The sequence below is a fragment of the Athene noctua genome, chromosome 1 (genome assembly GCF_965140245.1).
Source record: "Athene noctua chromosome 1, bAthNoc1.hap1.1, whole genome shotgun sequence".
NCBI classification, from domain to species: Eukaryota; Metazoa; Chordata; class Aves; order Strigiformes; family Strigidae; genus Athene; species Athene noctua.
In genome coordinates this window covers 96,180,411-96,194,967 of record NC_134037.1, presented here as the reverse complement: position 1 = coordinate 96,194,967, position 14,557 = coordinate 96,180,411, and the positions used below count along the sequence as shown (strand labels likewise).

General features: G+C 39.6%; 1 protein-coding gene across 4 annotated transcripts in view; it reads right to left on the bottom strand.

Annotated features, from left to right (window-relative positions):
• DAAM2 (dishevelled associated activator of morphogenesis 2) overlaps positions 1-14,557 on the bottom strand; it is a 201,724-nt gene that overhangs the window by 49,196 nt on the left and 137,971 nt on the right. For all 4 annotated transcript variants that reach the window (XM_074897033.1, XM_074897034.1, XM_074897032.1 and 1 more), the window contains 5 exons: positions 13,744-14,077; positions 5,287-5,397; positions 4,174-4,277; positions 2,032-2,098; positions 1,021-1,138 (listed from right to left, as the gene is read on the bottom strand). In XM_074897033.1, coding sequence (XP_074753134.1) covers positions 1,021-1,138; positions 2,032-2,098; positions 4,174-4,277; positions 5,287-5,397; positions 13,744-14,077 — 734 coding nt within the window. The remainder of the gene's footprint in view (positions 1-1,020; positions 1,139-2,031; positions 2,099-4,173; positions 4,278-5,286; positions 5,398-13,743; positions 14,078-14,557) is intronic.

Below are 14,557 nucleotides of genomic sequence, written 5' to 3'. Positions count from 1 at the left end.
GCATGAAAAAATCATACAAACATGACCAAAAGTGTGGAGAGAAAGAAGAGAAATTGAGCCAAAGGGTCTGATGAATTACATAACTTAGACTTTAGATACTTTAAAACTGCTCTGGTACAATCTTGTCTTGGTCTTGCAGGATTTAGCCCTTCTGCCACCAATAATCCAGGTCAATACCTAAAGCTCAATTACTGTCTTAAAGAACAATATCAAGGAGATCACTGGGACAAGCAACTGCTTGAATTTGTGCACTGCAGTACTTGAATGAGTGCCTGAAAACATACCATATTACTTTCTGAAAAAGCACATCACAGTACATCTCCCTCATGTTCCCTTCTCAGTTTTGACTGCTCAGGTATGGCTGAAAGTAATGAAGACCAGCACCTGATACCTAAGAGGATTAAGGCAGGCAGTTATTTAGTGATCTTGTTACGCCTTTGCTCAGCTGCTACACTCTGGAAGCATAACTGAAGTATTTTATTACAGTTAACAAGAAGATTCCTATCACTTCTTTTGAAAAGAAATGCCAATATTATTTTTCAGTTTGCATTCAGGAGCTCTCTACTGATGCACTGCCATGAGATAGCAGCCTGAAGACTTACTGTGGAATTTCCCAGTGACAGGACAGCTTTCAGTACCGTATTGTTTCACCAGAAAAATTCCTCAGTGCATTTTGTTAATACTCAAAATGGTATCTATTTCTGGGAATTCCCTGATCTAGAGCACAAGGACTCTTTCTTTTTTGAAACTTCTAATTTAAAATCCTTAAAAGCTCTGACAGTATCTAAGTGGAATGTCTCAGTTACTTAATTTTATTTGCAAGTGTAGAGAGGTCAAGCTGCTGCTTTAAGTGTTGCAACAAAAATCTGGTGGATGGAGTCAGTGTGGGATACCAAGTTCCTCAGCCACTGCCAAGTTCTGAAGGGAAGACAAGGGCAGCGTGTGCTTTGCTGTCTTTGACACTGTACCTATACCCAGTTTTTCAATATGCCTCGCTCTGGAAAACTGTAAGGTACTCACATGGCATCTGCAGGCAGTGCTGGAGGATGGATAACAAGTAGGGATAGGCGTCTGTGTGCTTCAATCTCTTTTTGATCAACTCAAACATCTGAGAGGCACTTTTTGTGTCAATATGGATCTGAAGTGAGAGAAAGAACAATTAAGAAAAAAACATGCACAGTGAAAGCCTGACTAACTGTGAAAGATCTGATCAACACAGAGACAGGTAAATTTTCAGTAGTTGGACCTCTGCAGAGTCTCCTGCAATGTCCAGCTGCAAGTTCCAGTGAGGAGAAGGCACATGGGTCTTTGAGACCAGCACTGTGATTACCACACGAGTACGGAAAATATCTCCAAAGGGTTAGAAAGGTGGGAGGTATGCAAACCCACCAAGAGCTGTTTTGAAGCAAGCAAAACAACTGAATCCTAGAAAGTAGTGGCACAAGTAGTACAAGCTAGGCAGGAAAGAGCTAGTTGTTCTGTATTGGTGTGCAGCAAGAACTGGTCACTATTCTGGACCCTACAGCCTCTTACTGTTGCTAGAGCTTGTGGAAACTGTCCTTGGTTTATGCTCATCTTTAAAATCCACCCAGACTAAAATCCTCTCTACAGGCTCTGAAGTGACAGTCTTCAGGAGACTTTCCTGTAATCTTGGGAAAAGTACTGGAGGAGACCCCAAGCTTCAACATAGTCCTGTAAAAGGGATGTCTGAAACTAGAATGCATCTGGATCATCAGGACTGAGAACACGAGAGCAGGATTCAGAACCTCCTCCACTCCTGAACCTTCAACCAAAGAGAAAAGTCTTTGTCAAAGATGCCTGGCAGAAGCCCTGTCTGTGATCACTGTTTTCATTGTTCACACATCACAGACCCCCTAATTTCTAAATGAGAAACAGGTAAAACAAGAGCACCAGCGACTCTCAACACCAAAGTCCATCATTGTTTTCAGGGAACACAAAGGGAAGTTGCACCAAGCATCCAAAGTGGATGTTCACTTTTGGCAAGTTCAGGTACTCCAGAGCAAAACTTACCAGGTCAAACCGCTTGGCAAGTTCCAGGTCATCTTCATTTCTGACCATCTCAAAGAAATCTAAGTGTCTAAGAGAAAACAGAAAAAACAAAGCAAACAAAACCTGCCAATGTTCATGGCATAATTCAGACTTAAACTAAGCGTGTCGCTACAGAAGCTGCAACACCTCATTCCTAGCTAGAACACTTGAAAATTGGCAAGTCTTTCTTACATTAAGTGCTGGGATAGGTATGCATGGCAACTCATGGGGTCAGTGACAGGCCAAAAGAAATGGCTGGCTGACGTACCATGCTCGTTAATCCTTGTGCTAAGTCACTGTGTTGAGGTAAGGCTGCTAAAAATAAACATAAACTAGGAAAGGGCTATTCTATTTGTGATGAATGCCTGCAGTGAGAATATATTTCTACAAAGTTCATGCCGTACTTGTTAACCAGATATTAGATCATTAAGGTGTTGTTTCTTTTACACAGTGGATTAAACGGCAGAACTCACAACTGTCTTTACATTTGCATGCTGCTGTTGGGATCTGGGGGACCTGGCAAGAAACACATCTGACCATGGTATCTGGACTTGCACGGAGACCAGAGCATAGCAGATGATGTGGGGAAAGGCTGTGGCATACCCACCTGTATAGACCTGGCATATAATCTGTGTAATCCAGGCATCTGGGATCCTCTCAAACCTGTTGTTCTCATGACTGTAATTTGTAAGATCCAAAAGCTGCCCCTAAGTGCCTCCTAAACATTCCTAGTTACTGACCAAAGGAACATGGATTGCTTACAGGACAGATTCTCTTCTTGATTATAATGCTGTAGATCAAAAGCAGCATTACTGGTTCCAGCTCTGCAGCGAACTGTAGACACATACAACTGCACGCATTCTTTCCCTGTGACATTAATATACAGGTATATGCCTCCACCTGCTCAAAGATGTGAGGTCAGTCTTTATGACAGGCAGCCAATGCTAACGAAGAATCTCAGGCACTTTACATTTGTCCCCAGGGAGAGCTCTATCACCCTATAGCAACTCCTGACAGTGGATGTTTGAGAAAATGGTGCCTTGAAGGCTGCAGACATAGGCCTGATGCATAGGTTTTTCACCATGGGCTTCTGCAAACTTGATACTTCTATCTAGAAAATCCCAGATATCAGATACCTACAAATCAGCCCTGCTCTGGAAGAAGGGGCTTGGAGTAGCAGACAGTATGGGATAGCAGCACATCAGCAGGTCAGTGCCTCTCCACAAAGCTTAATGTAGTCACAGGAGAAGGTAAACTCCCATGGCTGCCTGGTTTTACACCTTAAAATGATTCATTTTGTTAAGAAAATGTATTTTACCATAGGTTCATCAGTCTTTTAGCTTCTTGAAGTGCCTCAGTCAAATTGTTCAGATTGTTTAGTCCAAGTTTATTTCAGCATGTGGCTTTGTGAAGGGTTTAATTTAAGGTCATTAGCAGCCTCAATTACTGTGGCAAAATATGGATTGCTAGTGGAGAAAGCATTTATTATCTGTATAACTTTTAACACAGTGATTTGAAGGTGTTATTCAGTGTTACATTTTGTGCAATATCAGGGCTGTTTGAAGATGCTCCTCATTCTTCTCTCTTGCCCCGTTGGCATCTCTACCCTTTCACCCACCACAGGTGTCTCTTCTCTCATAGCCCTGCTACTGCCACTGTTCGGGAGGTTGTGATACAAGCTAGATCACAGAAAAGACTGAGCTTAAAGAAAAACCTTGGAAACTCAGAACCTGCACTTTTGACAACACATACCACAGTCTCAATGGAGTCAAGGAACTACTGGCTTCCCTCCCTCCTACCAGGACAGGCTTTTGTTCCAGTTTTGCTACAAGAGAAAATGAATTAGAAGTTTTTTATTTTATTCATTCTGATTGCCATCCCTAGCTTAGAAGGAAAGCAATTCAGGAACTCCTTGCCACAGCCATGGCCAATTTAGTATGTACGTTTCCTATTTTATCTGATGATTTTAATTTTAAGGACAAATCTCCTTTTTGTTTTTAAAGTGAGTCAGTTTTAGGAAGAAACAGAGACAGCTTTGTGCTTAAATTTGAAATCCAAATGGAGAAGAGTTTCTAAGAACTCTTTCTGTTGATCAATAACTGTTCTCAGAAAATAATGCCTTACCTGTCCAGTGTGGCATTCTCGTGTCCTCTTAGCTTGTCAATGACAGGTTGAATTCCCAGCATTAGAAACTCATATCGTAGGTGTAATCGAAACTCCAAATTATCCTTAAAAAGTGGAGGAAACCCAAGTTATTGGGCTCCAAAAGATTTTAAATCACATTTAAAAAAAAAAAAAATTAAATCACAGTTCTTCCATTTTTAATATCCTTTATCCTGACACCCAATTCACAGGATGATTAATTCCAGTAAAGTTAAAAAAAAAAAAAAAAAAAAAAAAATCATTTGCCTGTTTCACTTAAAAATACAATCCTCATTTACCTACAATGAATTCTGCATACCCAGTCAAAAGGACAGCACACTCCATGTTGTTCCATAAAAAACAGAAGTTATTAGTGTTTGTCCTGCTAGTCCATTAGAGGTCCACCTCTTGCTTGCAGATGAATAGAACTGCAGCCTTCCTCCCATTTTTTATGTTTATTTGTCATAAAATTACCATATACCCTGGCAAACTTGACACCTATTCAGTGCAATGTTAGAGGACTGCCGCGGATAGAGACAAATACATTCCTAGACATAGCTCTTATTAGCTTGTCTGTTGTGGTTTAACCAAAAAAAGAAAAGCCAAGGTAACAAAAGTGACACTTTTAATGAAACAAAATCAGTTTAAACTGTCCAGATTCAAAAGAAAGTCTTGTTAATGAAAGAAAACCAACAAACTGTCTTTTCTGAAATGTCTCACTTCGACATTTTTAAATTTAAATTTTCTGACTTTGGTTTTGAGTCAAAACAACATTTCAAAACATTTCTGTACGTAAACCAAAATGTTTTCTAAAAGGCTGAAATCAGAGGTAAATGCTTTATAGTTTAAAAAAAAGATCAACAAAAAACCTGGAAGCAATCATTTTAGTGCAAATAGTTTATGTTACATTAGAAGAGGCTGAGCATGAAATAATATGGAAGACATTCTAAAACTGATATTAGCAATTAAGCATTATTTTCTGCAAATTATATCCACTGAATAACACAAGATTTGTGACTTAATCTACTAAGCATTTCCAAGGTAAATTAATTCAAGCATAACATTTTAGAAGGAATTTTGAGGGCAGTGTCTCACCTCACCAGCACCAGCATTCAGAACAGCGTTGATAAAGGACATGATGGCTGTTTTGAGATTTACTTCATCTCGGTATCGTCCCATGCTTCGGTCTAGCTCATTCAACAGTGTCTGAAACAGAACAGCAGGCTGGTTTAGAGGATACAATCTAATTTCTTGCACCATTTTGCATACTGTTCATGGGATATGCACAGTCTTCTTTTGATTTCCTATATATTTGCTTAAAGAAATACTTTTTTTTCAGGCAAGGTTGTTAGCAATTCTGGGCATGCCACAATAAGCAAATAAAGAATAGCAATAGGAATAAAATGGCCACCTGATCCTAATGAAAAAAAAAATATTTTTTTTTTTATTTAAACAAGCTATTATTTGAGAAAAAGCAGAAGTCCTTTATAGTTCTTGCCAACATGACCTAAGAAAGCAGGAGAATGATGTCCTTCCCAGTCAGTTAACTCTGTATGGTGAATATCACAGGGAGTTTATACACACAGAAATACAGCATCAGATTCGTACATCCTTTCTACTCAAATCACGTAATTTTCATTATTTTCTTGGATCTCAGCAGGATAGATTGCACTTATGTACACGGGGGAGAGAATTCTAAAGAGAAGCTCTCTTTTGAGGAATAAAACCCATAGCTTGGACAATTTCTCCTTTTCCTTCACTTACAGCCACTTCACATGAAGCAGACAATTACCTACCTCTTGGTAAGCTCCTTTTATGGATTTGCAAGTAACAGGAGTATGCCCTGTGCAGACAGCTCCAAAGCTCAAAGGAGAATTACACAGCTCCAATGGTAGTGCAGATAAGCTTCAGTTTCCTTGTTACAGAATCACAGAATGGTTTAGATTGGAAGTGACCTTTAAAGATCATCTAGTTTCAACACCCCTGCCATGGGCAGGGACATCTTTCGACTAGATCATGTGGCTCAAAGCCCCATCAACTTGACCTTGAACACTTCCAATGATGGGGCATTTACAACTTCTCTGGGCAACCTGTTCCAGTGTCTCACCACTCCTATCATTAAAAAAATCTCTTCCTTATATCCAGTCTAAATCTAGCCTCTTTTAGTTTATACCCATTAGCCTTTGTCCTTTGCTACAGGCCCTGGTAAAAAGTCTTCTGTCTGTGTTAGAAGCTCCCTTTATATACTGAAAGGCTGCTGTAAGGTGTCCCTGGAGACCATATGTCCTCCTATTAACCAGATAGCAGGGATATTCAGCATTCAAGGGGTATTTAGCACAGAAATGCTTTTGGTCTAATCTCTACATACATATAGATATCTCACTATAATCTTGTAAATATCAGGAGACGAAGGAGAAAACAGACTAGACAAATAATGTTGGTAGCCCATGCCTTATACAGTCTATTTGGGATTAATTCTACTTGAATATTTACCAAAGAAATTATAGTAGAAACTGATTAGCCATGAAAGCAACTCTAAGTTATTCTCTGATCAGTTCTTAATTCCAAGGATGATTTTCCTTACTGTAAGGGTGACAAATTCCACTTGAGATTTGCCAGTTCAATTCTATGCATCTCTCTCCAGTAATAAGAATAAATGCCCCACAGTCCTATATTTGTTTTGCTGATGCATGAGAAAAAGATAGAATTCTTTTTACTCTTCACAGGATGTTTTGGCCATAAAGGGAGAATGAAGACAAAAATAACTTTTTAGTCTTCAGTTCAGCAGACCATCTAAATAATATTTTGAAGCTATGATGCTGAGTAAGGAAGTTGATTTTCTTTTAGTCAGTCTTCTGTCCCTAGCTACTGAAAGTGTTCATTCATAGCAAAATCTTTTCTGTGCTAGTCATCAGTTTCATAGGTCTATCTTGTTTCCTGTAGAAAAAGGACATCACCATGGAGATATGTCTCAAGAAACTGGGAGAATATCTTCCTGTGCATTCCCCAGGGGAAACAATACCCTCCTGGCTTCATGGAAACCCTTTGCTTGTTTTTCAGTAAATATCTTTTGATCATTCATCCACTGCTACTGACAGCTGTTCTTATATCTGAGCATAGTATGTTCACTATCAAGCAAGCTTGATTTCATAAACCGTTTTTCTCACATCTTTGAAACTGTTCAGCTGGCATTTGCAAACATCCCCAACTCTTGTCATTTGAACTTCCATCACATCTACCCAGTAGTTACATTATGACCAAATATCAACCCTTCCCCTTGTTAGAAACGGGGGTGAATCTTACATAAAAATACTGGAAATGCCCTACTGAGCTAGACTGATGGTCATTCCAGTCCAGCATCCTATCTCTAACAATGACAATAGCAGAATATTTAAGAAGTCTTTAAATACACCAACAAAACCAACCCTTCAACTTGACAAATAAGCAGAAGTGAAATAAATGAGAGGATTTAGTTCTGTTACTCTCAGATTTGATGCTGAAATCCAAAGCACATGTGTCTTCTTGGAACAATTTAAGTAGCCATCATTACAGAAGCATCAAAACCAAGGATGGGTTTGCTGGTTTTCTTTGGAGGCCTCATTCCTACCATATATTCTCACAGACTTCTGGGAACATGCTAGAATCTATGAAACAACATATCAGATACAGTATCCGGACAGGTTAAAGGACGTTAACAAAAGCTTTCCATCCCCCATTTCAGAAGGCTGGACGAGGAGCAGAATGCAGTGGGGACCAAGCCAAATTCAGGGCAAGAAAAACTAAAACTCTGGGTTGCACTGAACTAGTTGAAGAGCAGCACATCTTCATGCAATTGTTCGATTTTAGAAGGAAACACTGTAAGCTCATGCAATTCCTAAAGATCAGAATCTACACCCACACACTGTGGCCAAACTCCAACATCTCCAACCCTTTGCAAATGGCTGGGGTTCAAGTCTTCACTTGAACATTTCCTGTGAAAAAGATTTCACCACACCTCTTGGCAGTCAGCTCTACGGCCCAATTGATCTTATGGTTGTAAAGGTTTTTCCTACTATTTAAGCAAAACTTTCTTCACTTAATCCCATTATTTCTCATCACTGACATCCAGTAGGGTTTCATTCAATCTGCAGCAAACCTCAAAAGGCTTTGGATGAGCCCTGAGGGGAAGAAGCAAATCACGTGGGAATACAGGATTTTAATTTGTTCCTTGTTAGCTCCCCTACCACAATTCCAAGTTGATCAGATGTCTTCCTACAGATTACAGTCTGTACTGACGGTGTTTAACACAAACCAGGCAAGGAGGTTCTGGAAGCTGTGCTCCTAATATCCATCTTTTCAACTGACAATATCAAGCTTCCTTTATTTCTTCACCTCAAGCTTCAAAATTTCTAGCAGCATTAAGGAGGAAAACAAGTGTTCTGCGCAAAGCAGTCCAGTTCGTATTTTCATTGGCAAGTGAAATCAGCTCCTTTCAGAGACTATCTAACACCTAGGTTCTCTCAAGACTAAAAAGGAAAAGTCTTTTTTCCCACAGGGGTCCCCAGCTGGGTGGGTGTTTCAGACAGCAAACTAGGCTGGAAGCGCACTGGAATATACTTTTCTGGGGCAGTACAAGCATTATGACCTTGCAACATTAGTTTGACTTAAAATATGGCATGTTAAAAAGTACATGTTACAATGTCATAACACAGTGCATTCACTCCACAGGAGAAATGAGGGAAAGCAGCAAGCATAACAATAATCAGAAAGGCAACAACATAGAAAGGAGTAAGATTGTGCCGCTTTCACAAAGGAAACCATTCATAAATAGGATAATGCAGTTTTCCTAGCATTTTAGAAAGCTCTATCTTCACAAGAAAAGCATGTAAAAAATTCAAGATAAAGCAACGTTTTCATGGTCACACATTGAGCCAGTGCCAGAATTACACTAGTACCAATTTTGAACACATCAGATGAAAAAGAATCCCAGGAAGGACACCAAGGGCTCATCTTCCTCATTCCTCATTTCTGCTTTGAGGGTTTATTGTCTGGCTTCCCAATGTTTTCTTTCATCTCTCTTCTTTAAGTAGCAGAGTAGAATTTGTAGGCAAAGATACATATTTCAAACAAAAATTGGATGAAGCAAAGACAGAGCTTTTCCAGATTGCCCCAGGAAGGAGACTGAAGGCATGCCTTTATATTACTGTGATATCTGAGTAAAAATGGAATACTAATTTGAAGAGGACAGTTTTCAAGGAATATTTTAAAAGAGGAACTGCAGACTTCCTATTGGCTATTAAAGGGAAAATTATTCCAGGCAGCATGAAAGAAGGGTCAAAGATTAAAGCAGGAAAAGGTACCAGCTCAGGCAAAAAGTTGTGGCAAGTCTGAGAAAATAGGAATAGCCACAATATAAATTCAGAAACAAACATAAAGTATAGAATCCTGTTGCAAGTGCCAAGACAAAGATGACCCTGACAGACCTGTGAACACACTGAACAGCAGAGACAGGTTGAAGTTGTAGGACTAAAAGTCATTCAAGTGGAGACTGAAGTGTCATTTCACTCACAAAGAAGAGTATGTTCTGGAGAATCTCCCATAGCTTTAAAATGACTCCTCTTCAAAGTTAAGGATTAGGTTGATAATTTCAGTCAGTAGACAAAATGCTGGTAATTTAGAAAGAAGCAATATTTTACATCAGAATTTTCACTCAGAGCACAATATGAAAAATGTTGTTAAGGAGGCAGACCTTTGTCTTCATAAAAGTTCTATCTAGTTTTTCCATTAACTTCAATGAAAAAAAAAAAGAACACATGAAAAACAAGAATGTCTCTTCCAAAATACTTTAACACAGTTTGATTAGTGGTCTTCAAGTGGTATGACCTGGTGCAATTTAGTTAAATTAATTGGGATTACAAGTGTTTATATCACTCAGGAATCTCACCATAATTTGGATTTTGTCTTTAGATACCCTAGCATAAAACTGTAACTTTCCTTTTCAAATAGTACGAGTTCTAGCAGGACAGAGCCAGTGCAAGTTTACTAAGAACTATACCTTAAGTCACAGCTTTCCTTCTCTACTAATTCACCAGTTGCTGGGTCCTCTGACTACTTTTGGTTAGCTGTGCCAGGTAGCAAGAGTTGTGCTTACAACACTGACCAGCAATAACTTCTGACAGTCAATGAAACCTGGCATGTTTCATGTTACTGTGTTAAATACATGATCTCTACAGAAGTCCACCACACTTGCGCACATGCAAATTGGAAATAATCAGTGTTCCATCTAAAGTTGTCAGCAGCAAGTTATGGATGAGCTCAAGTTTTACATGGTTGCCAGTAAATAATTCTGAACCTCTCTTCCTCCTTCTTACAAACAGGAGTGGAAGCAGAACCATGCAACCCAATTTTTTATTCATTGCCTGCAAGAAGGCAAAAACCCCCCACAATTTCTGTTTGAGAAAAATAAATCTGGAACAGTCTTTCTTACATTTTTCTCCTGATTCCTCAAAGTACATAGTGCTGGTCATGATAGATGACATGGGGAGAGTGGGACACTTAGACTTAATGCAATCTGCAAGAGGGGAAAATAAATCCAAACACATAGTATACAAACAAAGTGCCAGCTTTCATAGATGAGGAGGCATAAATTGACAACGAGTTAGCTGAAAGGGATTAAAAATATCAACCACTGTTGACAAGAAGGAAACTTAAGAAAGAGCAAAAAGTGTATTGATGTTGTCAGAAGTCAGTGTTACCTGTAAATTATTTATTGGACATTCCAATAAAAGTGAGCTCAGTACAGTTTCCAGAAAACCCTACACTTTCAACTTCGCAAGAACTGAGTCTGATTTCCAAAACTAAGAATGTGAAATTATTCTCCTCTTAGGTATTGTATCCCTAATTTGGCCATTGAGTCAGATCTAGAGGAAGACTGAGCAGTGCCTTTACAGTTCCCTGCTTTCCTTCCCCGCCCCCCCCCCCCCCCCCCATTAGAATCAGTCTGCAATAATGAACCATAGAGCCAAAGAAATAAATTCCTACTCTGCACATTTAAAATATGTTTCTCCTGTTCCTACAGTTTAGTTCATTTTTTATTACTTTTCACAGAAAGAATTCTCATTTTTTGGTTCTGCCAGATCCCCACTTGTGGGGGATCATTTTCAATATAACAGTGATTAGGTGTGGCCAGTCAAAGTCAACCTAAAGCTGCAAGCTCTACACTGTTCAGACACTTAAATGCAGAGTGATACTGCTAGTTGCTCAAGGTACAATTTAAAATCTGAAGGATCTCTTCAGATGTTTGCAAAGTCTGAGTTACAAAGATTACACCCAGGACTAGGATAAAGAAAAAAAGGCTTTCCCTGGCTTTCATTGTATACCACATCTTTCAAGTTTACAGTAAAGGTATAGGGTAAACATTGTCAGCTCATCCTTTTCTTAAAATGGCCTCTCACAGTCAAGTTACAGTGGATGTTTCTCTTGACTGTTCTGTGACACAGGTGTGGGAGGGCAAGAAGCAGAGATAACTCTTAACTGTCAAGTCCTAGAGTATCAGAGAACCTTCCACTAAAATGTAAGGATGACCATGGCAACATTTGTTTCATCAGCATTCAAAAATTACCCAGTCTCTCTGTTAGAAGAAAATGACTGAAGATGGATGAGGAATGTTTTTGGATGAATCCTTACATCTTCAAAATGAAAATTAAGCTATTGCTTTGTGTAGTGGAAAATTCCATTCCAGCATCTAGACACAAGCGTTAGATATTGTAAACAAGAACACATCCCTTCTGCTAAATAATTTGGGGGTTTGGTTTTGGTTTTTGTTTTGTTTAAGAAAGAAACAAGAGAGCATCCATTCATCTTTCTTCCCCCCCCCCCCCCCCCCCCGAAAAAGCATTTTGACAAAAGCAAGCATTCATGCAAAGCACTCTTTCATGAATGTCAGACTTGGTAAGCATCTGCAAATCATTACACCAGATTCCTCAAAAGCTCAAAAGACCTGTGCTACCACACTTTGCCCAGCAAGGACTTATCTCAGTTTTTCAGTAAATCTTAAACCAATGGAAAAAAGGAGGAAAGACGATGACAGAAGACAAGGAAGGAGGAAGGAGGAAGGAGGAAGGAGGAAGGAGGAAGGAGGAAGGAGGAAGGAGGAAGGAGGAAGGAGGAAGGAGGAAGGAGGAAGGAGGAAGGAGGAAGGAGGAAGGAGGAAGGAGGAAGGAGGAAGGAGGAAGGAGGAAGGAGGAAGGAGGAAGGAGGAAGGAGGAAGGGGAGAAAAAAAAAAAAAAAAAAGAAGAGAGAGTGAGGACCCAAATGGGAGACATTGAGTAAACTCAGCATCTATCTCCCATATGGGCTTGTTATGCAGTCATTCGGTCAAGTAAGGATAAGTTAACACAGGACCACAAGTGTTATCAGGGCTGTAAGTTACCACTGCTTTTTGCCAAGCATCTAAAGTTACCCCCACCTGTCTCCAAGGTATACAAGAATGTCAAATTAATACAGGAAGGATTCTCCATTTTGGCTAATTACTAGAGAGCAAGGTGGATAAAGCAGTGCTCATAGAGAGGTGGACCTGCCAGTCCCACATATGCATTAATACCAACCCAAGATCTCTTGCATCCCAGTTCCAGGTCTGAGTCACAGTCACTGAATTTCTTGGTGCATTCAGTCCTAACAACCACCGTTGGCAGCTACTGTTCATAAGCACAGACTGTTTCCCCATTCACTTTCACAGTCATAGCTCACTATAGCCCAAAATCCACTGAAGCATTAGCTGAGGAGTAGGCAGGAAATAATGGCTGTCAGAAATCAGGATCCAGGGCCAACACCACTCTTATGATTTCAACTAAGAACACATAGTAAATGGGTGAGGTTACCCCAAAGGCTAGGAACTACAGCTTCATACACAGCAACAGATTCTGCTACATCTTTTTGTAAAGGTGCTCGGTTCACTAGGAAGAGAAACGTTATCATAGCAGCCAGAAGTATCCACAATAAAAGCCTGTCAATGATCTCAAGGTCTCTCAGGTTGAGTTTCCCTTCTGGGGAGGTTCTGAATGGGAGATATCTGAGCCAACAATTGCTAACTAAGGAATCAACTTGTGCACCATCACAAGTGGCAACTAAAGTGCCTCCTCTGTCCATTATTTAATCCACTGTCTCCATTATTTAATCCACAACTCTTTTATTACTAAATTAAGGGCTTTAAAGTCAAGACAGAGGCTCCTGAAATTCTGTGGCTTTGGCTTCTAGGATAGAACAAATAATTACCACCCCAGAAATGCCATCAGGTTAGAGTATGAAAAGATCAGCAGCTTTCATTTAGCATAGAGCCCCCCCATTTTAAGGTAAAATATAGGAGATTTCAAATTAGCATTAATGACAAGCAATCAGGTCTTGAAAAAAAAAAAAAAATGTTGATAATCCATTTGAGAAAGTGACCTTCCTAAAACAAAATGAGAAATATTACCTTTTTACTACCTAGTAAGTTTGCAATACATGCATTATAAAAATCACTCCCTGCAGAGATTCACCATACTGAGTATTTCTGGCAGAATATCCTCCTTGTACCTGAAATCTTGTCCTTTCTGCAGCATAGACTTGGTAGTGAAGCATGGCTTGCAAGACTTTCTTGTGACCATCTGGTACCAAGCAGACAGCCCCTAAGATCTCCAGCACAGCAATCTTGGTCTTAATGTTCTCAGTCCGTAAGCTTTGGGAGATGATGTTGATGCTCTCTGGATGAGCCAGGACGTGAGCCCGTCCTTGGGAGTTGTTCATCAGTGCCTTGATACACCCTATAACGGATGTGTGTATACGGCTCTCTGAGGTCTCATAGTCCATGCTCTTCAGGAAGTTCAGCAAACAGCTCAGGCCATCCAGCTCAATAAACCTGGTCACAAACCTGAAAAAAAAAAACAAAAAACAAAAAAACTCCAAAAAAACTCAAACAGGTAGGAAAAATAAGGAAAGTAGACCAAAAGGCAAGTTATTCAAAAGATACCATATTGTTCAACCCTATATCTGTAAAACCTGGCTAGTTTTTAGCCTAAAGTTCACAGAATAATTCCCAGGTATTTAAGAAAACCAAACCAAACAGAAAACTAATAATAGTGTGTCACATAGTTTCAGAGTAATTATGTTCTGTCACCTCATGACGCTGCTATTTGGTTACTGTGTTCATTGTTGCAGTTACCCCCAAACAGCTGCCGTGGCCGACCCCAATAGTTGCTGCATTTTCAAGGCCAAATGGATTGTTTCAAATTAATAGAAATCAATAGAAAAGGATGGAATTATGTAAGTCAGTTCAAACCAATCATTCTAGCAGTGTTTCATTTAGAGCTCTCAGGCTTAAAAATAAGGATGCAAAGATATGAAAAGGGCT